Genomic DNA, 26980 nt, shown 5'->3' on the forward strand with positions numbered 1-26980 from the left:
TGTCATATCAGCAGCAGGTTATTATAGACTACAAATACACAGGACTTTGGTGAGGGTGTGTGTATTCTGTTTTACATAGTGAGTGTTTTTTACAAAGAAATGTACTTTCATTTTTTCAAAAAGTTTCCATTTCCAGGAAAAGTCTTCCTGACAAATGTGTGTGAAGCTGACTCTAAGCAGGGTGGCTGGGTTGCACAACTCCAGGGGGCAGCATTCACTGTGTCTTCTAAGTAAACGGTTTTCCTGGAGGAAAACTCCAGGTGACCTTGCAAGTTGACAATACTTAGGTGGGCTTATTGCAGATATGTTTTCCAACAAAGTGCAGAAGAGTCTTGTTTCTTGCAACTTATTTCCCCCCTTAGCTGCAGGTAGGGGACTCAGGCTCTTGTCTGGGTCTATACTGGAAGCAAAAGCTCTTACTATGGGCCGGGCAGTGTACTAAGTGCAGATATAATTTAATCAGCACACGAATCTTATCAGAGGTTTCGTGGATGGGGAAACTTAGGCCAAGGGCAGTTATAGGACTCACCCAGGCACACACGCAGTCTGTATGCAGCAGAGCTGGGACTTGAATCCTTCTCTATGGCACTCCCAAAGGGCCCTGACTCCCACCATCCTTCCCGGGCCTGGAGAGCATCCATGGTTCCTGCAGACTCTCACTGGGTCTGCAGTAGCAGTGAAACAATGTCAACTGGGACAGGGGTCTTCAGAACCAAAAGGTGGAATTCAGCTGCGGTAGGGGTGGGAGGTTCCTGGGCTGCCACTTCTGCCTTTCTGTCAAATAAAAGAGAGCCAGAGCCAAGTGTGGAGGCACCCTACCGTGAGCTTTGCACAGCTGGACTATGGCTGGGAAGAGGAGTGTGGGGAGAGAGGCTTACACCTCCTCCCTCTTCCTGGAAAATAACTTTGCATTCGAAGGGAGAAAGAAAGAGTGAGTAAATCTGTAACTGGGATTTGGTGGCCTGGGGATTTCATTTGGCCCCGTGAAGGTAGATGCCCGTGCGTCTGTGAGTGAGTGAGTGAGTGAGTGTGCGTGCATTGGGGGAAGAGAACTTGAGGTCACATGTGACAATATCTTGGATTGGGCTTTTATTTTTTAAGTCATAGCAGCCCCCATTTGTTGGAAACCTACTATGTGCCAGGCATCGGTATTACTCTTATGTGAAGAAAAAGATAGCTAAGTAGTTTGTTTTTATGCCGATGCGCTCACAGCCTTCGAGTATTTTTTTCCATTCGTGTTTAAATCCTACGCTCTACAATGTGGTAAGATTTGGATAGAGTCGGGGAGTGTGCGGGGACGGGCAGGGGGCGGTCCCTGCCTCGCTTGTCTCCACCTTTTATTTTGACCGGTCTGATGGCGACCGGCTCGCACTAGGACCCAGGCGCCAGAGCGCCTCCGTCTGTCCTGTAGGTTCATTCAATCTCCCATACACACAGACCCACTGCGAGACGGACACACACTCACACTCAGACACACAACTGCACGGAGCGAGGCTCGGGAAGTCAGGTCGCCTCCTCGCCTCGGCGCCTTCTTCGCTCCAGCCAGCCGGTTCTCCCCTGGGGCCCGGAGCTTGGCCGGGCCGCGCCGCCCCAAAACAGGACGAGCTCGGCGGACCCCGGTTCCTCCATGGGCAAACGCGGGCGGCCGCGCAAGGAGGCGCGCTGCGAGGGTGCGGGGCTGGCCCCCGCCGCGCCCCCGGCCGTGACCGCGCCCGAGCCCCCGGCCCAGCCAGAGGAGCTCGCGGGGGCCAAGCTCAGGTGCCCCTTCTCGGACATTTTCAACACCAGCGAGAACTCGATGGAGAAGCACATCAACACTTTTCTGCAGAACGTGCAGATTCTGCTCGAGGCCGCCAGCTACCTGGAGCAGATCGAGAAAGAAAACAAAAGTAAGTTTGGGGGCGCTGGCTCCTCCTCGGCGCCCGGCTCTTTCTTCCTCGCCCATTTGGGCGACCCCTGTCGCCTGCTTGACCCCCCTCCCCCAACACACACACATCCAGCCCTCGGCAGTAAAGCCGATGACACCGGAGAAAGGACACGCACGCACAAAGCTGCTAAAGATGTAACAAAGACGAGCGGGGGGAAGGGGGGGGCCTGTCGGTGCGTCCGTCTATCCGTCTCCCAGAGGCTGGCAGGACCGCTGGGCCGAGGAGCGGGGGAGTGTTGTTGTTTGCTGACAACTGAGCCGAGAGCTCATCTCTTCGAGGTCGCCTTTCTTCCTTTTTTTTTTTTTTTTCCGGAGCCTTCTCGGGCAGACAAGTGTTGTTTTTCTGTCGCTCGTTCCTGGGTGGGGTGGGGATTAGAAGCCGAAAGTTGGAAACTGTAGGCAGAGCTTAGCGGTTGCAGAAAGAAAACACACAGACACACACGACAACGATAACACCAACAACCAAACAGCCCTCCACGGCGTGGGCTCGGGCTGGCTCGGCTCTTCTTCTCCCTCCTGTCTACTTTGCTTTTTCCTCTCCTCTCGCAGCAAGGCTGGGCTCAGGCCATCGCGTCCACGGATACAGTCCTCCTGCGCCTCTGGTGCCCTGTGGTTTCCTCACCGCCTCCCCCCCCCCCACCCCGAAAGAAACAGGCCGGCAAAGCCAAGCACCGCCAGCAGCTCGCCCCGGACCCGCCGTCCTGCGCCCGGGAAACTTGGCGAGGGGGACGCAGTCAGAAGGAAACTTTGGGATCTCGCAGGAAACAATAGTTATGGAAGAAGGTGTAGACTGTTATGTTCGGTTTTTTTTTTTATTTTCCGGGATACGGCTCCCGAGTGAGCGCACTGGGCGAGGAAGGCAAATGCCTTCCTCGTGGATTTCTGCTGTTCCCCCCCCACCCCAGATTCAGGTGGAGAGCGATGCTTGGGGGTGGTGGTGGTGCTGGGAGCCCCACCCCGGCCTGGCCTCCTTTTTGTATTTGTTTGTTTCATTTTTGCCTCTGCCAACTGGGTTCCCCCATCCTCCCCAGGCAGTCGCTCAGCGCCGTTAACGGGGGCACGCGTGTGCGGCGTTTCCAGCACGGTCCTCACAAATAATAGCTGCGAGAAGGGCGAAGGGGCCGAGGAATATAGACCGACAGAGTAGAGAAAAGCAGGCTGTTTAATCTGTCCAAACAAGTAGGAAGATCAATGAGATGAGAGAGAGAGAGAGGAGGAGAGAGAGAGAGAAAGGAAGGAAGGAAGAAAGAAAGGAAGGAAGAAAGAAAGGAAGAAAGAAAGAAAGGGTCCGATTGCAACGTGTCAGATCTTGCAACCTACTCCCCTCCTCCCCCAAACACAACAACAACCCTCAAACACAAAAACACCTTAGCTGACCGACACCCCAGGCCTTCGGGGTTAAAGTAACCGTGTGATGGCAGCGAAATCGTGCAGTAGCTTAAGGCAAAAACAAGGATTTGTGTAGCGTGGTCGGTGGTGCGTTCTTTTCTTCTCTCCTGTTTTCTCGGAGTGCCTGGGTTGCGAGAAAGGCGCATCGTCGGCCGTGTACCTGAATGTTTGCGATTATTCACGGGGTTTTGTGGGGGGCAGTGTGCATTCGTCAATAGGGTAGTTTCTGAAAAGCCAGAGCTGGTGGGGAGGTGGGGGAAGACGTGGTTTTGTTTGGTGAGTTCGCTTTTGTTGGAAGGGGGAGGGGCGTGATTTCTTACGCTATCCCCCGCCCGGGTGCCCTGTTCCCCTGAGTCTGTCCCGTGGCGCCGGCTCTGGCCGGGGGTGCACCCAAAGAGGGCACCTTGGCAGTGTGTGGCAAACCTGGTTGGCCCCCTCCGCCCCCCTCTACAGAAGGGTGTACTAAACAGGCTGCTGGAGCTTCCACCGCATCCCTCGCCCCCCGCCCCTCGCACGCGCAGACAATCGGAGACCTCTGCTCCCCACCTCGCCGCCCCCACCCTCGCTCCCCCAGCAGCCTCGGCCGCCGCCACCTCCTTGTTTACCGGTGCCGGGGCTCTGGCGTGGCCACCAGTCACGTAAGCAGAGGGCCGGGCGCGCTGGGCCGGGCTGCCCCGCACCGGGCGGGCCAGCGGCAGCGGAGCCAGGCTCCCGAGACCGTGGAAGCCAAGGGGCTTCCTCCTGGTCCCTCTCCCGAGGTGTCCGCGCCGCAAGACCCCGAGAGGGGCTCGGGAACCTGGGCGCCCCAATCGAAGTCAACTTCGTGTGCGTAATCAGCCCCTCGGCCCCGCTGCCCCCCTCCTTCGGCCGGCTCCCCGCGGGAGTATTTTTAGCTCTCTTGCCTCTTTTCGCAGCCGCTGTTTGGCTCAGCATGACGTGATGCCAGCGGCCCCCAGATTTCCCCGAGAGCGGGAACTCCGCTCGAGGCCCTTGCCCCCTCCCCAACAGCTCACGCAGGCGAGGGTGACCTCCAGCAAACTATGGGGCGACCATCCGCAGGGCCCTCTATTATCTCCCCTTAAAATTGGAGCGGCCCACGGAGGCCACTTTATTTTCCCCACTCTCGCCCCGCCTCCCGCCCATCTCTGTCTCCTAGTACGGAAAACAGCGGGCCCTACATCTGCCTCATTTTATTAGGGGTGCTTCTTCGCGCTGGCGGCGCTCGCCGTTGTTTTCTGCTCGCTGCACACAATGCCCGCGCGTCACGGCGCTCCGCGTGTGCACAGCAATAATGCGAGTCGGGGGGCGGGTCGTGCGTGCGTCGGGTTCGGGCACTGAGGGTCCCTCCGCGCGCGCAGGACTTGTTTTGCTTCAGAGCCCCGCTTTCCGAAACGCTTACATCATTCAGTCGTTGGGGGAGGGAGGGGAATCTAGGCGTTCCGATAGGATTACAGCGTTTCTCAGGTCCCTGGTTTTTGGAAGGAAGCAAGGACCCTAGCTTTTTAATTATTTTCATGATTGGGCCGGGGGGGCTCAAGTTTTGTTAGTTGGGCAAGGTTTTTTTTTTGTTTGTTTTCTTAGGTCACTACTGCAAAGGGCATTACTGGCCGGCTCAGGTGCACAATCTCCCCGCTTTCATTTCAGCCAGTTCTCCTGTAATCACTTGATCTCAGTTTCTCCGCCTCCTCCTCTTCCCCCTCCCAGCTAGAGACACATGGTTTCCACATGGAGACAAACTTCTTTCCTCTGACTGGACTTGACCTAGCAGCGTCGCTCAGCCAATCGGCAGCTTCAGCTTCCTCTAACGTCACGCGTTGCTGAGGCCAGAGACTGGGGGGTGGAGCCAGGAGGCAAGCCAGAAAATCACGGGGAGCTCTAGTGTGGCCAGCTGGTACAGTCCCTTCTTAAAGGGACGCTCTTCACCCGGGTGTTGAGCCTCAATTCTCCATTTCGGGTTCTGTGAGACATTCGCGAAATGCACCGATAAGGCCCTGGTCACGAGTTTACACGTTCCGCTTTTACCGTTTGCAGAGTATTTACTTGGCAGGAGCTTGCCTTATTTTCCGTTGTCACCAGAACTGCTTTTCATGGCTTCTTTGAGGTTTCCGTACTAGGAGAGCTCACTGAGTGTACACAGTACTGAATTATTCTCAGTATATATAATGAGTTTTCTTGGGGTGTTCAAATTAAGTCACTCAGTATTGACTGCTCTGTGCAAGGCAAGGATTGCTTAGGATATGCTGGTACATTCTCCCAAAGTTCCAACTGATGTGAATCCCTGAGAATCTCAAATTAAAGGCCTCCAGAAATATTAATCATGGATACTGTGACCCTGTTTTCACAAATTCAGAAATTATATATAAATAACCTCTGACATATCACCCACATCCATTTGGGGTCCAGTGGAGGGATAGTAATTTAGGACTGACTGATTAGTAGAGAAAATATGTACTTCCTGTTTTGGAAAAGGTTAAAAATGAAAGGGAATAAGAAGGAAATTCACAAAAGGGTGTTCTGTGCATAGTTGTTCAGCAGACAAGTGGAAGTTACTATAACCGGTAAGGTCTACAGGACAGAAAAGGGCTTCCCAGTCTGTAGGGAAGGTGGCTTTGGGGCAATGCTTAAGATAGAAAAGAATGATTAAATGGGAGTAGAAGCCATGGGTGGGTCTCTGGAGTGCATTACCTGGGTTTGAGGGTGAGGTGCTTTCCTAAGGGCATGGACAGGCCAAAGAGCAGCCTCTTCCTCCAGACAGAGGAAGCTGCTGCTGTGTGGTGTCATTTGGCCCTACCCTGCCTTCCTGACTTAATCTCCTCTGCTCCCATCCAGCAGGTCCACCAGCAAGCAGGCTTTACAGTCATGCGTCTATGCTTGACTTAGACTCTTCCCTCTGTCTAAAATGCCCTCATTCTCTTACTCCCCTGGGGTTATCTGTGTCTTACCTACTCTTCATGTCCTAGGTCAGTTCCCACCTCCTCCAGGAAACCTCCCCTGGATATTTCTTAAGGCAGGGTAGTTGAGAGAATGAAAGCTTTACAGTCACCCAGAGCAGGGCCCAAATCCCCCCTTCACTGCTTACTGGCTGTGTGACCTTGGGCACAAGTTACCTAACCTTTCTGAGGTTTCATTTCTTTTTTGTAAAACAAGGATAACAATAGCATCGGCCTCCTGCCATTGCTGAACAACTAACTGAGGTTCTCCATTTAAAGTACCTGGAATGTAGTAGGTGCTCAATAAATAGTCACTTCTTTGAGCCTTGATAATCAGCAATTCTCTACTTGCTGGCTGTGCATTAGCTTTATCCTCACAGGGAGAAGATTAGCATCTTAAGGGAAAAGGTCACTTACAGTATTTCAGTATATGTCACTGTTGCATAACACTGGGCATACAGTAGACAATATACATCCTTTGATTGGTTGGATTTGTCATTTACTGGCTATGGCACAGTGATCAGGTTTGAAGGCCAGGGGACACATGACAGACTTTCTGAAGACTTGGAGAAGAATTGGAAATACTGATCTCTTCCAAGGAGGGAGGATGTCTCCCATTATCAATGCAGAATGCCCTTGGGCTGTAAAGACCAGGGCTTATAAGGAGATGGTAGGTCAGGCCTAGAGAGCTGAAACTACATCAGCTGTGACCCTATAGACGGATCAGTTATTGGTTTAGAGAGCAGGAAACCAGTGCAATTTATGCTAAAATTGAGGGCTTTGGTGGCAACTAACATTCACCTAGGTCACATTTCTGTACAGCAGGCATCTTACGATTCATTCATTCATTCATTCCACAAATATGTATTGAGCATGTACTATGTGCAATTGCTTTTTTTTCTGAAAACTCCATGGGTTGATTTATGACGGGAGTGGAGTAATGTACTTGTTTTTGGTGGAGTTATGTAAAGAGCATTATTAAATCAGGCTTCTGTTTCCTCTGCATCCTAAATTATGTTCCTCAGATTCAACTTTTTTTCCAGTTTTAAATATTATCTCTGCCCATAGGTAAATGCCAGAAATAGACTTTTGAGGATACTGTTGTGGCTTTCAGAGTCCCAGAGCTCCCAGGGACTGGGTAACCTGTGGAGGGAACCCAGGAAAAGCATCCAGACCTTGGGAAGTTAGAGAAGCTGAATTGAGCCATTCCTGGTTTGGGAGGTGGGGGCGGGGGGGAAGCTCTATCAGATCCAAGGCAAAACAACAGCTGCTCACCTACCTGCCCTCTCTGACCAAAACACTGTCCCACTGATGCACCTAGAAATGGGCGTTTTCATCTGAGGATGGCTGGCAGAAGTCTGGGGGTAGAACTGAAAGAAATGAAGAGGGTGCCGGCATGCGGCGGCAGCAGCAACTAATTGCATTGTATAATGTCAACACTGGTAACTATTTATGGAGTACTGACTATACTTGGTAAAGAATGGGGCTAAACATGCATTATCTCCTGCAATCTTCACAACAGCCCCACGGCATATGCACTTCTATTACCCCCATTTTACAGAGGGGGTAACCGAGGAACAGGGAGCTGAGTAACTTGCCCAAAGGTCACAGGGTTAATAATGGCAGAGCTGAGTTTTGAACCTAGGCCTCTGATTTGACTGAGCCTACAGTTTTAACCATATATAGGTGTATGCATTTTCCAGCCAAGGAATGAAGTCCAGAGAGGTGAAATGACTTGCTCAAGGTCACCCAATAATCTGAAGCAGAGTGGGTGTTTGTAACACCCTGTTGATTGTCCAGGGTCTTTCTGCACACACTCTGCTTAGAAAAGGTTTAGAAGTGAAGCTGGAGACAGGAGAGCCAACCAGAGAGATTTTGTTTTTGTTTTTCGGAGTTGTTCAACTTTGCTGGCCCTAACTCAAGTATAGGCTCCTAGGAAACACTACCCGCCTCCTACTGCCTTTCCCAAGTCTGTCCTCTGGACATATTAGAGGACTTGGGGCTGTTGCTATGGTACTAGGGCCAACAGCAGGTTCACCAAAAGCTGGGTCTTTTGCCTTTTAAAAAAAAGCCTGGCCCTGCAGAAATGAATTGGCCACAAAGATTTGCATCAGTCATTGTGGCTTGTTCTGTTTTAGATCCCCCTGCCTCCCTACCCCACCCCCTCTTCCCTACCACCACCACTTTCTATAAATACAGTTGGATAAATATTGATTTAAACTGGGTTTCTGGAGGAGAAGCCCATGGTTGCCCTGGCCTGGTCTTCACTTAGATACCACCAGTATGCCAGGCCTGACGCACCTAACCCCTGATAGCACTGGCTTCCAAATGACCCGTTTGGGGGAGGTGACTTGTGGTTTTGTGGCTTTTGAGTTTAAAAAAGAGAGAGAAAGAAAACGAAGTATAAAAAGCAATAACGCAGCAAAAAATGGGAATCTTCCTGCAGAATGAATAAAGGCATTTTCAGCAGGAAGAAACGGGGGAGGGTTTATGGTAACCTGGCCTTCTGAACCAGTTCTCTTCCCTTTCCCATTCTGCCTTCCACTCCCTTTTGGGTTTTGTTTTAAAGGAGGCAGGTGGTAAGACGGAGCATCAGGGCCAGTAGGAGCCCCAGAGGTCACAGAACAGCCATCATCCTCACTATACAGACGGGGAGGCTGAGGCCCAGAGAGGGACAGTGGCTTACCCAAGATGACACAGGAGAGGCAGAACCAGGTCCTTCTGGGCTGTGTTGCCTCTCGCCTGACGTGAGAATGGGTCCCAGGCAGAGCCCCAAACTGGACTTTTGTTTTACAAGTCAGGTGCTCATAAAATCAGCAATTCTCAACCCTGGTTTACTGATCCCAGGGTGTGTCCGGTTATTGCAAAGGTCATTGCAACATTCTCAATAGTCTCTCAAAATTGAGCTAATTTGAATTCACCATTTAGAAGAAATATTTTCTTTTAAATTTAGTCGTGGGGGGGGAGTGGGTGGAGCCCGAAGGCGATGACAGTGACAGGATGGCTACCCAGCCTTAACTGAGGAGGAGGAATTCAAGTCTTCCTGGAGGGGCCTCCTTCTGGGGGTGGAGGGTGGAGCTCTGGCTCACACTGGAGAGAAGCTTCAATTCCGCAGGGAGAGACACCTGCTCTCTGGCTCTTCTGCTAAACTAAAGGGAAGTAATTTTCTCGATACTGTTGTCCCTGAGTGGCCTGGCTGGAGGTGTCAAAGCTGTCAGCAGCTGACTTGATCTCTCCTCTCTGGACAAAACGAATGGGCATTTGCCACCATCCTCCCCGGCTGGAGGTTCCTTCTTTGCTTCCTCATCTTGGCAGAATGCTGTACAGGGCCCCTTGCTTGTGAAATATTTTGAAAGTTCAGGTGACCCTTGTTTTGAGCAATACATCTCCAGGAAATATATGTTAATAGGATCTCTTTTTTTAAAAATTCAGGTTAGAGAACCTTTCTTTAAAAGGCTTCTGTGGCAAATAATTTTATAAAATGTGGAATTATATTGCATGCCAGGAATTCTCCTTAAATGTGTTCTGTGAGTTTGTCCATTCATCCATCCATCAAACTGGTATTTAATGGGTACACACTGCCTTATGTCAGGCTCTGTGCTAGGACCTGGAAGTACAGTTTCCTGTCATCATGGAGTTATACTCTATTGCAGTGCTGGATTTTAGAAATTCAGTTGTCTTAAAGTAAACCCCAGCAATGTGGGACTGCATCTGACTTGGGCTTTGGGTCTTTGGTTCCAGCCATCATTACAGATAGAACAAAAATTTATGCCGGGCTTCCAAAAAAAGGAATAGTCCCTCCCCTCCCTGCATGTACCCTGCCACCCCCAAGCCTGGTGTTTAAAACCCTTTGTGTTTATCCTTGTAATATTTACAGATCTGACTCTTTTTTTTTTTTAAAGCTGCCTGAGCTTAGGACATCAAGTACCGTGTAAGCAACCTTGTAAATAAGCACATTCCACTCCTAGTTCTTTACAGACGGGGGCACTCTGCACTTGGAGGATTGTCCATAGCAGTGCTCCTACCAAGCCTGCTCTCCCATACAACATGCCCTTGGCCTCATACCTCTAATATCCAACTCCAGTGTCTGCCAAGGAAATTTAAACACAGCAAAATTAGAAGGATAAACACAGTGTCCTGAGGGAGAGAAAGATTGGGAAGTTTAAAGCTAATAAAAGGGGATTTGGATTACCTGCTATTTGAGATATTTTACTCCGTGTCTTTATTGCCATTAGCAAGGATACTTGAATAAAGATGATTCGGGACTATTTTAATACTGTTGTATTAAAATGGAGGGCGTGCCCAGGGCTGCTCTGTTTTTGGCCATGGGTGGCAAGTGTAAGTGCATGTGGCCTCTGTTTTTATTTCTACAGGGGCCCAGAACTTTCTAATGATGTCCCTGTGTTATCTCCCTCTTACCTCCACCACACCTGACCATCTCTACCATATTTCTTGACTCCCAAGACTGAGTACCTTGCATGCAACTTTCTTTCCTTTTTTCCACCAGCTGTAAAATTTCTAACACCTGTGAGGAGCCAAGCACTGTGCTTGTTGCTTCCAAAGTGCAGTATGTATGGTCTCCAGTTCCAGTTCTATATTCCAGTGCAAGTGACAGACAAATAGAGAACAGTAAATAATACTTGCCTGTCTCCTGCGAGTCTGATAGCCTGTCCCCAAGGAGGCTGCTGACAGATACAATGTTGTCTCTGTTTTCCAAAGGAATAGTGATAATGGTGCCCTTTTACTGAGCAGTTACTATGTGCCAGCACAATGCTAAGTGCTTTATATTAAATCCTAACAATCATCCAACAGGAGGGTGCTGTCATTATCCTCATTTTATAGATGAGGAAAGCCTTAGCCTTAGCAAGGCTAACTAACTTTCCCAAGGCCACCTGCTAACAAAGAGTGGCGCTGAGACTCAAAACCAGGTTTTTCTTTCTTCCTAGGAGACTTCAGGACTCTGAGAGAAGTGTCAGAGAGCAAGAGGCAAGAAATGGAATCTGGAATGTTTGAGGTTCAGGCTGACGGTCCCCTTGGGAATGCCTCCCTGGAGCGACTTCCTTTACTTCCCATCCATCCTAGGGCAGAGAGAGGGCAGCCAAAACCTTCTGGGACTCTTTAGGCATTGACACTGAAGCCAGATAGGGCCCTTTCTTCTGGAAGGCAATGGTCTAGGGTGTTGCCACTTGCCCTTGCAGCGCCACCTTGCCCAGCACCCCCTGGGGAACTCACCCAACCAGTAGGGCTCCTGATACTCTGGATGCTACAATGTCAAGGGTGTGAATCCACACCCTGTCAGGCTCTACTAGGTTTCCAGAAGGCACTTGAGCTTGTAGGGCAACTGGTCTGGCCCGTGCTTGGCAAGTGTGAGCCGCACAGGTGAGCTTTAGGCCCTGGCTGCCACCTTGCCAGCGTGGGCCAGCTGGTTCTGGTCAAACGGCATAGGTCCAACCTCTTCCTCTCCTCCATGGAGATCTAGGAAACAAGAGTGATCTTAAATATAACTGGGTTCATGTCATTTATTTGGTTAAAGCCCTTCAATAGTTTCCTTCCTATCTCACTTAGAATAAAATCCATATTCCCTGCATGGCTGTCACCCTTACTGTTTAACCTGAGTGTGGTCTGAAGATGGGTAGCCCTGGTGTCTCCCGGGACCTTGTCAGAAATGGGACTCCCAGGTCCCACCCCAGAGCTGCTGAATCCAAATCTCCATTTTAGCACGATTCCCAGGTGATCTGTGCGCTCATTAAAGTTTGAGAAGCTGGCCTAGACAGCGCTTGTGATTGCCCTAATCCCTCTACCCACCTAAAGCTACCCCCCCAACTCATTTATTATTTATCCCTTATCCTACTTATCACGGTTTACAATGATTTTACTTGCTTATCATCTGTGTATCAGGCTAGAATACAAGCACCTGGAGGACAAAGACCACAAGCAGTTTTGTTCATTGTTCTCTTTAGCATCTAGGTTAGTGCCCAGCATGTAATGGAGGATTAAGGAATATTTGTTGAATGAATGATGAGTTCTCTGCCTTTAACCTTCTGACCTAGTGTTTATCAACAAGGGAGCTATTGATGAGACAGTTCTTCTTGAGCAGGTTCGCCTGGAATACTGCAGGATTTAACATCCTTGGTTCGTCCTCACTAAATGCCAGTAGAACTCCCCAGTCATGGTGACACTCAAGAAAGACACTCCTACACATTTCTGAAGTCTTCTAGGCGGATATTACGCCTGGGTGAGACCACTGCCCTAACCAATTTTGTCTGACCTTGTCTGACAGAACATACCCTGATGTATGCTGTGGGGTCCAAGAGTTGGGAAATCTAGGTTTGAATCCGTTTGCTACCTATGTGGCCTTGGGCAAATCACTTAACCTTTTGGGGCCTCATCTGGGAAACAGGAATCTCAGAGGTGTGTAGAGGATTAAATGAACTGACTATACAAGTGGCACCACGCACATAGTTGGCTCTCATTATGTAGCAGCTAGTAGGCAAGTGGAGGCATGTTGTTCTAGGATCTCTGGAGAATCCCAGAATCCTAGAATCAGAATGCTGGAAATAGAAGTGATGGTGAGATCACAGACATCTTTGGCCAGCCAAAGGCCTGGTGTTTTATTCTAAATAGTACACCTGAAGCTGAGAACTCAGCCACGAGGCAGCAGGGCTGGGTGTGTGATTTAGTGTCCAGGGCCTGGCTGGCCCTAAGAGTGACCTCCACAAGTTTCTGCCACCTGGAAGGGAGTGATGATGCCAAGGGGTGGTGAGGCAGGGCAACTGTAGGCAGGCTTCTGGCAGGGGAGGGAGGGTTACCCAGGGCTGTGTCAAGAATGTGGGGCATCCTCTTAGCAGCAGGGGAAGGCCTCTGGTAATATATTTTTTTAAGGCTTTAAAATCAAGTTGCATTTAACTTTGAAAGAATAGGTCATTGCATCCAAAACCTGATAAGTGCAACAAAAAATTACAGTACATTCTTGCTTTTGAATATAGATGGCAAACATTCTAAACAAAATATTAACCCGTGGAATGAGCAGTTTTATAGAACAACATACAATGGCTGACCAGGATATATGCTAGAGATGGCTGAAAATCACAAAGTCTATCAGTATAAATGATTATAACCACAAATTAAAGGAGAATAATACATGACTACAGCAACACATGATGAAATGTCATTTGAAAAAAAGTATTCAGGAGATATTCCTAATGAAGGAAGCTACTTCCATACAACAAAGATCATTTACCTGTGCTGGTCTTTTAACTAAATTGATGTAGCGAGGTTGGGCCCATGGTTTGGGGTCATCACCAGCAGAGGAGTTGATTCTTCCCTTTCCTTAGGGAAGAATGAACCTTGAACAGAAGATGAAACAGAACAGGCTTTGGATCCCTTTGGAATGTAACTTGATCTAGATATTTAAAGGAGAGGGTCTCCATAAATTTAAAAGACCAGAAAATGTATTCCACTTTACTTATCTATTTATTTTTTATTTATTTTATTTTTTATAAATATATTTATTTGTTTTTGTTTTTTGTTTTTTGGCTGTGTTGGGTCTTCGTTGCTGTGCGCAGGCTTTCCCTAGTTGCGGCTAGCCGGGATACTCTTTGTTGCAGTGTGCGGGATTCTCATTGTCGTGGCTTCTCTTGTTGCAGAGCATGGGCTCTAGGCGCGCAGGCTTCAGTAGTTGTGGCACGTGGGCTCAGTAGTTGTGGCACATGGGCTTAGTTGCTCCATGGCATGTGGGATCTTCCCGGGCCAGGGATCGAACCCGTGTTCCCTGCATTGGCAGGTGGATTCTTAACCACTGCACCACCAGGGAAACCCCATATTTACCTATTTATTTTTAAAACCACAAATCAACTAGAAAAAGAATTATGGAGATGGGTAGAGAGCACAGTCCTAACCCTTGCTCCATCAGTTTGATAGATAACTGTGTGACCTTGGTAAGTTACCATACCTCTCTGAGCCTCAGTATTTTCATCTGAAAAATGGAGGCTGGATTGAGGAATAAGCTTAATGATACAAACTTCTATGAAACAAACCATGAAATGTTATTTGGGGGAACATTCACTTGGCATGGCCCTAGCAAGATCCTCCTGCATACTTTATCAGTTGCACCCCCAAGTGGGGTGCTCCGGGGTAAGCAAGAGTCTTACATGTGCATATTAATTGAGTCCTGCAATGCAGATTTCTTCTTGGATCCAAGTTAATGCAAAAAAGAAGGAAGAGGACATTCGAGAGATTAACACATCCCTTATAATCACCGAAATAGGCTGCTGTTATAAGGGCCATTTAATAAAATGTAAGAAGCCCTTTTCTAAGAGGGAAGAGATAGGCCAGGATGGAAGTCAAGTGCAGCTGTTTGAGCCTCTGCCAGTGGCCTGATCTCACCAGAGAACCAAAGTTAAAAAACAACAAACTTCCAGATTCAGCGATCTCAGATTAACACTGCCTCCCCCTGCTGTTTCCTCCACCCTCATGTCCTTTCTTCCCCTTTATCCCCAGCTCAGGTACCTGGGTCGTGGTGCTTTTCCGTGTGGTTGGGATGGCAGCCGGCAGCCCTGGCGACTAGAGCTCTGGGAGGCGGCAGCTACCTCTCGGGTTTAGCATTACGTCATCCCTTCTAGACCCAAATTTATCTCGGCTGCACACAGACCCGCAGCTCTGAGCTGCTGCTGACTCGAGGAGAGCTTACGCATGAAGTTAGGCAAGGCTGACTCACTGGGCAGAAGAAAAGGTTTTCTGCTGCTCTTCACGTTTCTGGGCTCCAAGAGGAGAGGCGAGGAGGAGGCTGCGGTTGTCATTTTGGGGTGGGGGATGGAAAGATGTATAACTGTTAACAGTTCTTACTTAGGAGCTCAGGACTTACCTCCCCTGTTCCCACCCTTAAAGATAATTGCGGAAAACAGTGCCCTGCACAGTATACACTTTGCAGTTTCAGGGAAGTTCTCTTAAGCACCAGGTGTCACTAAGACAGTGACTTCGGACTTGCACCTTAACCTCGTGGCCCCTTCCCCTCTATTCATCTTTCCTGTCTGCAGAAACGATATAACACAGACCAGCCTCCTGCATTGTTCATGGATCTGCAGTAAATCATTTGAAAATTTACATTGAGTAAACGGTGCAGGGAGAGGACCCCTAGGAATGGAGAGCTTTGCCGTGTTCTTCCAGAAGGCAGACTGTCCCCATCCAGGCTGTTTGTTACAGGGCTGGGGGACTCCGGAGGACTTTTTCCATCTTCAAAAGAGACTCCCCTGAGTGAGATACTTTAGGGGGAGGACAGAAGAACCAGAAACTATGGGTAAGATTCCAGGTTCTTTTGTCAGTAGACTTTGGAAGCCTTGCTTTTCCTCAGTTTCCCTATTTGTAGTGCAGATTGGATTCATCTGCAAAAGAAAGGCCATGGCTGCCTCTGGGCTTCCCCAGGCTGGGCTGGTGCTGAGGGATGGTTTGTGGGTAGCATCACTCTCCCAAGGCTAGAGCCCCAGGCTTTGTGCTCTAGGAGGCCCTTGTGGCCAATGTCCATGCAAGAACTCTGGGAGTCAGCCAGAGCAGGTCATTTGCTGTTAGAAGAGGCTGGATATTTCTGTACAGAAACCAGTTCTTAACACTGCCCACGATCACCCATCACCTTTTCTCTTCTTCAACATATGCAGGTGGCCTTTTGGTGATTCTCGCACTACTTTCCATCTCCTCATCTCCCTCTTGGCCATGGCTTTAAAAGAAGGGTTGGTAAATTCATCTGGAGGTCAACTGCGAAAGGCCAGGCATGTGCTGCAAGCATCCTGCTTTCTCTTAATAGCCTGCTAGGGCTTAGGATGTATGGATTTAAACCCATCTTGAACACATGTGTATTTTCAGTTTGTACTTTTTTCCTTGACTGCGTGTCACATGGTTTACCTCCCATTGGGTAGACTTTTATTTGTTATAAAGCTACCTCTTTTAAGTTCCTGGGGTAGCCCTTGGCAATTTGTGATCTGAAGTGGTAGAAACTTTCAACTTTATTAGAAACTTTCAACCTTATTTTTATTTCTACCCTCAACTTACAGATGTTCTGAGTGAACAGGTATTTTCTTTTAAATAATTCCATTCTTCCCCTATCCAACATGCCCCTTGTTGAATGCGGAGGGTGGTTGTTACCAACACCCAATGGGGAAAGCCCAGATCTGAAGTGACCTAGCCAACAGCTGAAAAAGCACAGTTCCGGTTTCAAAGCTTTTACAAAAAAAAAAAGTCTCCTGTGGCTTGTGAAGATCTCTCATTTTGGGTCTCCCTGCATTTGATGGAACATCTATTTGGTTCTTAAATGTGGTACCAAGTGTAATATTTAATAAGGCTGGTAGAATTTTGCAGATTTTGACCTCATTGGAAATCTTGTTAACTTTGGAAAAAAAAAAAAAGGAGGGAGAGCATATTAAAATGCAGCATTAAGCCCATGACATTTTTGAGAGTAACGTTTTCATTCTGAGATGGTTATTTTCTGCAGTAGCCACTGGAATGACCACAGGAAGTTCTCCCCTCACCAAGAGCTTCCTGTTATTCTGGATGTCCACCAGCAGGTTAAAATAATCAGGGTGGGGAAAAGTTATGGATGTTTACGCAATTCCCAGCTTGCTCCTAGAGCTTTCAACAGTTATGACCCTCTTGCCTTTCTTCGCCCTAGACCACAGCTTCTCATTCAGGGGTGATTTTCTGCCCCAAGAGACATTTGGCAATGTCTGGAGACATTTTTGGTAGTCACACCTGAGTTGGTGGTGTGCTACTGGCATCTAGTGGGTAGAGGCCAGGGATGCTGCTGAATATCCTACAATGCACAGGTCTCCAACCCCACCCCCAGTTAGGAATTATTCGCTCAAAATATCAATAATGGTTGAGAAACTCTGATCTAGACTTTGAGGACTTGGAAAGACGGTGGTGGTGAGGGAAGCCATTGGCAGTTTTTTAATGTGGTCCTGCTCTCTTTAGCCTCTGCTTTCAGTTCCTGCTCTGTGGAGGAGAGTGTGAGAGGAAATGATCATCATAGCTTCCATTTATTGAGTGACATGTACTAAGTGCTGGTATTATTTAATCTTCACAATTAGCCCTACTGACTACACACTCCTTGAGAGCAAGGTCCATCTCTGTTTATCTCATTACTGTACACATTATGTCTAGTACAGTGCCTGACACATGGCAGGCCCTCAATGCATGGATAAATGGAGTAATTATATCTGATATAGATGTGAGGAAAATGAGGCCTTACGAGTCCACACAACTTGTGTTAAGTAGCAGAGTCAGAATTTGAACGGAGCCTCATGTGACTCCAGCACCAAACCACTGAATTATATCCCTCACTTGCAGCACCAAAGAGGTTTTCTAGCTTCTAAAGTCTCGAGGTTCTCTAGCCTTTTCCCCTCCTGAGGGAGGGGAAAGGAGTTTTAAAAAATAAGATAAAAAAAAAAAACCAAAACACTACCTCTCTGTGAAAACTGAGGTGGAAGAAGGGCCTTATGGGAGCCCTCTCTGGCTCTGATAGGATCACCCCTTGCTCCTGAACAGGGATTTTTGGCTTTTCAAGTATTTATTCTGCACATGGGGCAACCAAGGCACACAAGTTACAGGAGACAGTAGTAGTAGATAGAAAACTGGAGCGTGGCACTGCGGCTCAAGCATGCTTCAGCTCCTAGGCGCCCACCGGGAGTCATTGAGAAAAGGGCTCCCAGACAGCAGACTCACAGTTCGCTCAAATCCTTCCCTCCGCGAAGAAAAGCCCAGAGAGCTTCTTAGTCTTTGCATCTAGGAGGTACAAGTCGAGCGGGACTACATCTCCCGGCGGCCACTGCGGAATTTGGCAAGGCGCAGGCGCACTGAAGCGGCGTGCGTACTACGACTCCCGGCGTGCAGTGGGCGGGGCGGGACTACATTTCCCAGGAGGCAGAGGAAGGGGCGGGAGGGGGCGGGCCGCGACGCTGCTCCCGCCCCTCCCCCGTGCTCGCGCGGAGAGGTAAACAAACTCCGCGCCGGCTGTCTGCTGAGCCGCGGGGGCGGCGGGGCGGCTGGGAACGCGCGGAGCCGCGGCGGGGCTGGCCCGCCCGCCGCCGCACATGTCCCGGGGTGGTGCCGGATTGTAGCCGCCTGAGGCGCCTCCTGTCGGCCGGGGAAGGGAGTGCGGAGAGGCCCCTGTCGCCGCCCGCGGTGCCCATGGAGCAGGTGCGGATGATCAACGTGCAGCGCCTGCTGGAGGCGGCCGAGTTTTTGGAGCGCCGCGACCGAGGTAACGGCTGGACGCCGCCGCCTCCTCCACCGCCTGAGCCCGCGCACTCCAGCTCCGCTCACGGAGTGCGGTGCGGCGGGTGAGGGGTGCGTGTGTGAGGAGGTTGAGTGTGTGAAGAGGGGGTGCGTGTGTGAGGCGGTGGGTGCGTGTGTGAGGGGGTGCGTGTGTGAGGAGGGGGGTCCGTGTGTGAGGGGGGTGCGTGTGTGAGGAGGGGTGCGAGTGTAAGGAGGGGTTGCGTGTGTGAGGGGGGTGCGTGTGTGAGGAGGGGGTGCGTGTGAGGAGGGGTTGCGTGTGAGGAGGGGTTGCGTGTGTGAGGGGGTGCATGTGTGAGGAGGGGCTGCGTGTGTGAGGGGGTTGCGTGTGTGAGGAGGGGGCTGCGTGTGTGAGGGGGTTGCGTGTGTGAGGGGGTGCGTGTGTGAGGAGGGGGTTGCGTGTGAGGGGACTGCGTGTGTGAGGGGGTGCGTGTGTGAGGAGGGGGCTGCGTGTGAGGGGGTGCGTGTGTGAGGAGGGGGTTGCGTGTGTGAGGGGGGTGCGTGTGTGAGGAGGGGGTTGCGTGTGTGAGGGGGTGCGTGTGTGAGGAGGGGGTTGCGTGTGTGAGGGGATGCGTGTGTGAGGAGGGGGTTGCGTGTGTGAGGGGGTGCGTGTGTGAGGAGGGGGTTGCGTGTGTGAGGGGGTGCGTGTGTGAGGAGGGGGTTGCGTGTGTGAGGGGGTGCGTGTGTGAGGAGGGGGTTGCGTGTGTGAGGGGGTGCGTGTGTGAGGGGGTGCGTGTGTGAGGGGGTGCGTGTGTGAGGAGGGGCTGCGTGTGTGAGGGGGTGCGTGTGTGAGGAGGGGGTTGCGTGTGTGAGGGGCTTGCGTGTGTGAGGGGGTGCGTGTGTGAGGAGGGGGTTGCGTGTGTGAGGGGGTGCGTGTGTGAGGGGGTGCGTGTGTGAGGAGGGGCTGCGTGTGTGAGGGGGTGCGTGTGTGAGGAGGGGGTTGCGTGTGTGAGGGGGTGCGTTTGTGAGGAGGGGGTTGCATGTGTGAGGGGGTTGCGTGTGTGAGGGGGTGCGTGTGTGAGGGGGTGCGTGTGTGAGGAGGGGCTGCGTGTGTGAGGGGGTTGCGTGTGTGAGGAGGGGGCTGCGTGTGTGAGGGGATGCGTGTGTGAGGAGGGGGTTGCGTGTGTGAGGGGGTGCGTGCGTGAGGAGGGGGTTGCGTGTGTGAGGGGGTGCGTGTGTGAGGGGGTGCGTGTGTGAGGGGGTGCGTGTGTGAGGGGGTGCGTGCGTGAGGAGGGGGTTGCGTGTGTGAGGGGGTGCGTGTGTGAGGAGGGGGTTGCGTGTGTGAGGGGGTGCGTGTGTGAGGGGGTGCGTGTGTGAGGGGGTGCGTGTGTGAGGAGGGGCTGCGTGTGTGAGGGGGTGCGTGTGTGAGGAGGGGGTTGCGTGTGTGAGGGGGTTGCGTGTGTGAGGGGGTGCGTGTGTGAGGAGGGGGTTGCGTGTGTGAGGGGGTGCGTGTGTGAGGGGGTGCGTGTGTGAGGAGGGGCTGCGTGTGTGAGGGGGTGCGTGTGTGAGGAGGGGGTTGCGTGTGTGAGGGGGTGCGTGTGTGAGGAGGGGGTTGCGTGTGTGAGGGGGTGCGTGTGTGAGGGGGTGCGTGTGTGAGGGGGTGCATGTGTGAGGAGGGGCTGCGTGTGTGAGGGGGTTGCGTGTGTGAGGAGGGGGCTGCGTGTGTGAGGGGCTGCGTGTGTGAGGAGGGGCTGCGTGTGTGAGGTGCGTGCGTGAGGAGGGGGTTGCGTGTGTGAGGAGGGGGTGCGTGTGAGGAGGGGTTGCGTGTGTGAGGGGGTGCATGTGTGAGGAGGGGGTTGCGTGTGTGAGGGTTGCGTGTGTGAGGGGGTGCGTGTGTGAGGAGGGGGCTGCGTGTGTGAGGGGGTGCGTGTGTGAGGAGGGGCTGCGTGTGTGGGGAGGGGTGAGTGTGTGAGGAGGGGTGCGTGTGTGAGGAGGGGGTTGCGTGTGTGAGGGGGGTGCGTGTGTGGGGAGGGGTGAGTGTGTGAGGAGGGGTGAGTGTGTGAGGAGGGAGTGCGTGTGTGTGGGTGTGCGTGTGAGAGAGGGTGGGCATGTGAGGGGAGAGGTGCATGAGGCAGCAGGTATGTGAGGGGAGGAGTACCACTGGTGCCTGCGTGAGGGGGCACATGTGGGTGTGTGTATGTTAATGAAGGGGAGGAGACTGTCACCTGCGGGAGATGGAGAGAGGGGTCAGGCTGGACCTGGGAGCTGCCCTGAGTGGAGGTGGACCAGAGGAGAGGAAAGGAGGGTGTTGAGAGTGGAGGTGATCTGAGGACCTGGGAGGAAAGAGGATGCAAAGAACTGGAGGAAAGGGCTGGGAGCAGTGCAGGTCGGGGTGGAGGAGACAAGGCTGAGAGCAAAGAAAGGGAATGCCTGCTGAAGAGCAGGGCGGAGGACAGACGCTTGTAGCCAAGGGACCTCTTCGAATCTGAAGTGCGATGCGATGGAATCCCCTTAGGAATGGAGACTAAGGGAGATGTAAAGAGATTGGGGTATGAAGAGTACAGCCCCTGGAAATTGTGTTGAGAGAAAGTGTCCTCCTAAGACTAGGTGATTGAATTATTTGAAGTACTCAAAAACGTGGGGCTTAGAGAGACACCTTCTAGAAGGGGGATAGTTAAAGGAAAAGGGATTTTGAGGCAAGTGAAATAATTTAGGTGAATGGTAATTGGTCTCAGAAATGAGGGTGTTTGAGTCAAGAATTCTTGGAGAAGAGGATTTTGGAGAGGAGAGAGAAGTTCCTTGGTTTAGAGGAGGTGTTGGTACACCTTCCTGGGGTGAGTTGGGTCTGTATATGTCACAGGATTGATGATGAGGCAAGGACTGGAAATTTTATCTTCCAACCAGAAAGAGTGGAAAAAATTTATCTCTTTTTCTTCTCTTGTTTTCAGCAACCTGTTACTGCAAGGACTTGAGATCTGTAGATCCATGAATTTGGGTGTATTCCTCTTATCGTATCTTTTTTTCTTGCTGTTTCTTTAGAGTGTGAACATGGCTACGCCTCAGCGTTCCCCTCCATGCCGAGCCCCCGGCTGCAGCATTCAAAGCCCCCACGGAGGTTGAGCCGGGCACAGAAACACAGCAGCGGGAGCAGCAACACCAGCACTGCCAACAGGTAGCAAGCTGGGGAGGTTTAAAAAGGGCAGTTGGAGGGAGGGAGCACATACTCAGGCAGAAGTGCTGGCCCAACTGACCTCAGTTCTTTAATACGGAGTCTAGAGCAACACTGAACAGCCAAGTGGAAACAGCCTTTCCCACCATCCCTCGGGATTTGGCCCTTTTAAAATAATAAAGTCTCGGAATCATAACCTACCTTTGTGTAGAAGGGAAGAAATAGAATCTGGAAAGACAACCAAAGAAGTTCTTGCTGGGGATTATTAAGTGGAGATGTCTGTGACTGACAGCGATAGTAAGTTCAGAGACCTGGCAGCATGTGTCCATGCATGCAGCCCCATGCTAAATACAATCTTGGGCCAGCTTTAAACTTGGACGATCCAAAAATTTTTAAAAATCAGAAATAGCTCAGGCAGGATATAAAACAGAATCAAGGGTTTTGTCAAAGGAGTAAAAATATTTAGGTAGAGTAGGAAGTTAGTGGGCACAGTCTATTTTTTTTGTTTGTTTAAGGATGATAAGATTGAATTGGGAACTTTTAAAGCAAAAAAAAAAAAAACGAAAAGAAGGTGCTTATTCTTCAATCAAAACAGAAACTTAGAAAATGCTTACTTGGCTGTACTCAGACATAGTTGACTTATATTTTTTGGAAAATTTTTGGTAGTGTCTGGCTGTCTCTTCAGTGTTTTTATTCTAGAGGGTCAGTGAATTCTAAAGATTCATCTCATATGAAGTTTTCAAAAGTCCAGTCTTAAAAGAAAGTCAAAATCAACAGATGCTTGCCTTTTCCATTGATAAAAGGAATTAAATGAGATCTTTTTTTCCAAAGTTTGGTCTAGAGAATGTAAGCATTCATTTTGGAGGGACACAGGAACAATCTTTGGGTAACTAAGTTTGCCTGAAGACTTTGGAGAGCTCCAGACAGGAAATTGAGTAACACTTGGGGAGGTGGATTGGGGAGGGAGCAGGAATAGGGGCTCTAACTCATTGATGCAGAAAACCTGAGGTTCCAGTATATAACAGAGCTCAAAATGTTGGATCGTCCCACTCTGGATTACTGAGGCACATCACTAGGATTCACTCTTCTTTCTTTGACTTATCTTTAAAGCTGTGTTTCCTTTACGGCTTCTTTTCTTCATTAAGACTATTCTGTGTATTTTAAACAATTTTTAAATTATAACAATAATTAGCCATAAGTGTAATATGCTGTATTTATGTTTATGTGTGGATCTAGAGGGTTTGTTGTAGTATGGTAGGTTTGGGATGAAAATACGTAGTATGATATGCAGCATTAAACAAAAAGCACACATAAATTTTCTTGCCCCTCACAGTTTCTCTGGTTAAGGTATCATCAATTAAAATCTGTATTCAGGAATTTATAAGTTTTCCAATCCATGTGTAGATTAAAAAAAAATTTTTTTTTTAACTTCGAGACATGGGAGAAATACCAGGTAGGAAACCAAACGTGGATTCTGCCATGCTGCAAGTATTTATTGTTTCCTACTTTCTAGAAATCAAGTATATGATCTCATTACATTTTTTCTCTGTCCTTTACTGTCGTCATAGTAAGTTGAGGGATGAACTACATACTCACCAAGGTCCCACCTTCCCCTGAAGTTCTGTGACACTGATGTATTGACAGTGTTAGAGATCAGTTACTATATTGCTTATTCAGTACACCACCCCATCATTGCAAATGCGACATTTTTACTAACAACTCAAGGATTATAGAGGTATAAATAAGATGTGTATTTCTAGATTTTATCAGTTATGTTACAGGTCATTAATGTCTTTGTCATCTGTTGACTTATACTTTGCTTAGCTTGGGGTTTTGACTAAGTGATGTTTCTCTTTCATGCTAGTGTTCTTGTCAGGATTCTACTATTGTGTGTGGGACCACATTGCTAATTACTGTGTATTTTAGCACAGCATGTCAGAAAATTTGTAACACTACAAGTATGCCATGTTGTTCTTAGTACCCAAGGGAAAATAATTACATGTACATTGGACCACCTAAGACTAAGTAATTTTTCATGGGAATATAAATAGTAAGAAAGAAAGAAGAAGAGAGAGAGAAAGAAAAAGAGATTTTAGGATATGTTATCTCAAGGTCCACCCATGTGTGGGATTTAGGGTGGGGCCTTTAGATGAGAACTAGTATGTTAAAGTGGAACACTAGAAATTATTTCTCCTTACCATTTAAGATTTCTGCTTCATGGAGTAGGGAACCAGGGATCAAATTCTAATACTGGGGTACTTGGGAGATAGTGTTGTTGTTTCATTTGTAAGGGAGCACTGTAGACTCCCTGTTAACTTTAAATCTATTACTGGATTTAATAAAGATTTTATTATACTGGTTGCATAAAGCAGAAAGAAAGAAAACTTGTAAAATTTTTCACTTATTAGTCATCTGAAACAAGGAAAGGAATAGAGTTGATGAGTATATGCGTCTTATTTTCCTGATCCAAAAGCTACCTATATGGAAGTTGCTGTTCTTATGCATCTTTAACATTGATCTCTTGTATGTCATAAAGTGACATTTGTTCCCTGACATTGTAGCATCCTTAAGATATAATGTTGGTTGACTTTCCCCCCTAATATTCTCAGATATAATATGATATTCCTGATATAAAATGTTGCTTTATAAATTTATGCTGAGAGTTGGCTCATAATATTATAAATTCCTATTCTTCCTTTCTCCCAAGCCTTGAAACCTTACTTTCATAGAAGTAAAAAGGAGAGAAAATGCGTGATGTAATGTGAGTTTAAAAGCATGTACCTTGAAAATCCCAGTAATTTTATCATTTGGAATCCTTTACCAATTAGGAGGTGGGATCTGTAATACATAATTATTTTTTAAATTTATGGTTGACTTTAGTCTTGGTTCATGGCCTTCTGGCACACTTCCAAAAACCACCCTGGCTAAGATGTTACTGCTATTAGAGAACTGGCTGCAATTGCTATCTGGCTTATTGAGTAGTATAAGATAAGTTCAAATTCCCAGCTTCTTTATTGTTTGGTCTCACAACTGAAAAATATTAAGATCTGTCATCTTTAAAACTCTACTGACACTACTCTACATGGCTTTAGCGTAACATTGATTTCCTCCTAAATATCTCTTGAACCTGCCTTTTCTCTTAGCTTCGTTGCTACGCTCCTAATCCAAGATACTATCACTCCGCACCTGGACAGCTGTCGCGACCTCCTAACTGGTATCCCTGCAACCACTCTTGTCCCAAATACAATTCTGATGAATTATATTGGCTAGCCTTCCTTCAATTGCTTCAATATACCATGTTTCCTCCTACCTCAGGGTCTTTGCACATACTCTGTTCTCTTCTGAGAATCATTTTTCTTCCCCATGTTATCTCTATCTAATTACACTCTTACTTCAACTCAATAATAACTTCTTCAGGGAAGCCTTTTCCGCATCTGCCAAACTAGAACAGGTATTCACATACCTCATGGCATCCCTACTTTTCCTTCACTGTTTATCACAGTCTGTAGAAATACAGTTATCTGATTGATAAATTCATGTCTCATTTATTGGACTAAAAACTCCATGAAGGCAAGGATTGAATCTCTTCTGCTTAAAGATTTATCCCCAGTACCCATCACAGTGCTCTGTATACAGTAGATGTTTTTGAAGAATGGAAGGTTTTCAAACTCCAAGTAGACTGTCCTAAATTGGAACTGAGTTTTTCTTTTGTGCCAAGTATTATATTAGACTCTGTAAGTAGAAATAATGGAAGAATGTGCAATTCCTGCTTTGGCAAACTCTGATTACTTTGTGTTTTGAAGGATATTAATGATAATACATCTGGAAAGGAAAACAATATGTAGTATTTGAAGAATAAAAATCTTCAGATTGCCAGTTCTTTTAAACAAGTATGTTATAGTAGACTACAGAATGCTACAATTAATTTTAAAGACTACTATTGTCATCCTGTGTCATGAGAATTCAGTGATATCAGAACTCATATATGCAAAGAACCATAAGTCTGTCAAATATTGGCAGTAAATATTCGTATGAGCTTGTAACATGCATATAGTAATTGTATTATTTTAAGGTGATCTACAAAGTAGTAAGTACAGGCATACCTCATTTTCTTGCACTTCCCTCTATTGTGCGTCACAGACATTGTGTTTTTTACAATTGAAGGTTTGTGGCAACCCTGCATTGTCAAGTGATGGTAAGCATTTTTTAACAATAAAATGTTTTTGAATTGAGGTATGTACTTTTTTTTTTTAGACATAATACTATTGCACATTTAATAGACTATAGTAGGGACTTCCCTGGTGGTCCAGTGGTAAAGAATCCACCTTCCAATGCAGGGGACACGGGTTCGATCCCTGGTTGGGGAACTAAGATCCCACATGCCGTGGGGCAACTAAGCCCGCGTTCCACAACTACTGAGCTCACATGCTTCCACTAGAGAGCCTGCATGCTGCAAACTACAGAGCCCACGCACCCTGGAGCCCGAGTGCCACAACTAGAGAGAGAGAAAAAAAAAAAAACAGCACGTCACAACTAGAGAGAAGCCTGCGTGCTGAAACGATAGATCTCGCATACCTCAACAAAGATCTGGTGTGCGGCAACTAAGACCCAATGCAGCCAAAAAAAAAAGAGACTGTAGTATAATGTAAACATAACTTTTATGTGCACTGAGAAACCAAAAAATTTGTATGACTCACTTTATTGAGATATTCGCTTTATTGCAGTGGTCTGGAACCAAACCCATGATGTCTCTGAGGTATACCTATACCAATTTACGGTTGAATTTAAAGTTGATGAAAAATGTCTTACATTTTTCAGCTGCAGTATTTCAGTACTATGTGCTAAGATTGACGACCTAAAAAACAAAACAAAACAACTTTCCTTTTGCTTGTAAGGCTTTAGTTTTTTGTTTTTTTTTTTTTTTTGTTTTGCAGGAGCGGGGTGAATTCTTTTTCTAGTATAGTTGTAGAGGGTTTTTTTTCCCCCCTAGTGGAAGTAATTTGAGACATAGCTTCGGTTTTTATTCTTATAAAAGAATACTTATGTGTATTTATTTGTTCACAGAATAATAGAATGAAGCCTTATTTTTATTTTTGTGAAATTTCTTATTAGTCTGTATTTTTCAATTTTTCTATATTAAATAACTAGTTGCTGAGTCTTTGTCCAGTAGAGAACTCCCAAAGTTTCAGGACAAAAGTGGAAATTAGTAGCAGTTAAACTCTTAATGAGATTAGTGTTGTTCTTCAAGTACTTTCCAAATGTTGAGTGATGTGATCTGATGTGTTCTGTGATATTCTGTCTTTCACTAAAACCAAATTTAAATGAAAAATTCTCAAGAATTATTTA

The 26980-nt window shown here is 48.0% G+C and overlaps 1 protein-coding gene across 2 annotated transcripts in view; it reads left to right on the forward strand.

The window, feature by feature from the left end:
• Nucleotides 1-1292: 1292 nt before the first annotated feature.
• Nucleotides 1293-26980, forward strand: part of MXI1 (MAX interactor 1, dimerization protein) — a 100791-nt gene continuing 75103 nt past the window's right edge. Inside the window, exons 1-2 of one of the 2 annotated variants that reach the window (XM_032608637.1) lie at nucleotides 1293-1889; nucleotides 21505-21637. In XM_032608637.1, the coding sequence (XP_032464528.1) occupies nucleotides 1628-1889; nucleotides 21505-21637 (395 nt within the window). In that variant the 5' untranslated portion in view covers nucleotides 1293-1627. Of the gene's footprint in view, nucleotides 1890-18207; nucleotides 18494-21504; nucleotides 21638-26980 lie in introns of those variants that run through there. The other variant, XM_032608638.1, reaches the window with a different exon arrangement.

The sequence above is a fragment of the Phocoena sinus genome, chromosome 16 (assembly GCF_008692025.1).
Source record: "Phocoena sinus isolate mPhoSin1 chromosome 16, mPhoSin1.pri, whole genome shotgun sequence".
Lineage (NCBI taxonomy): Eukaryota > Metazoa > Chordata > Mammalia > Artiodactyla > Phocoenidae > Phocoena > Phocoena sinus.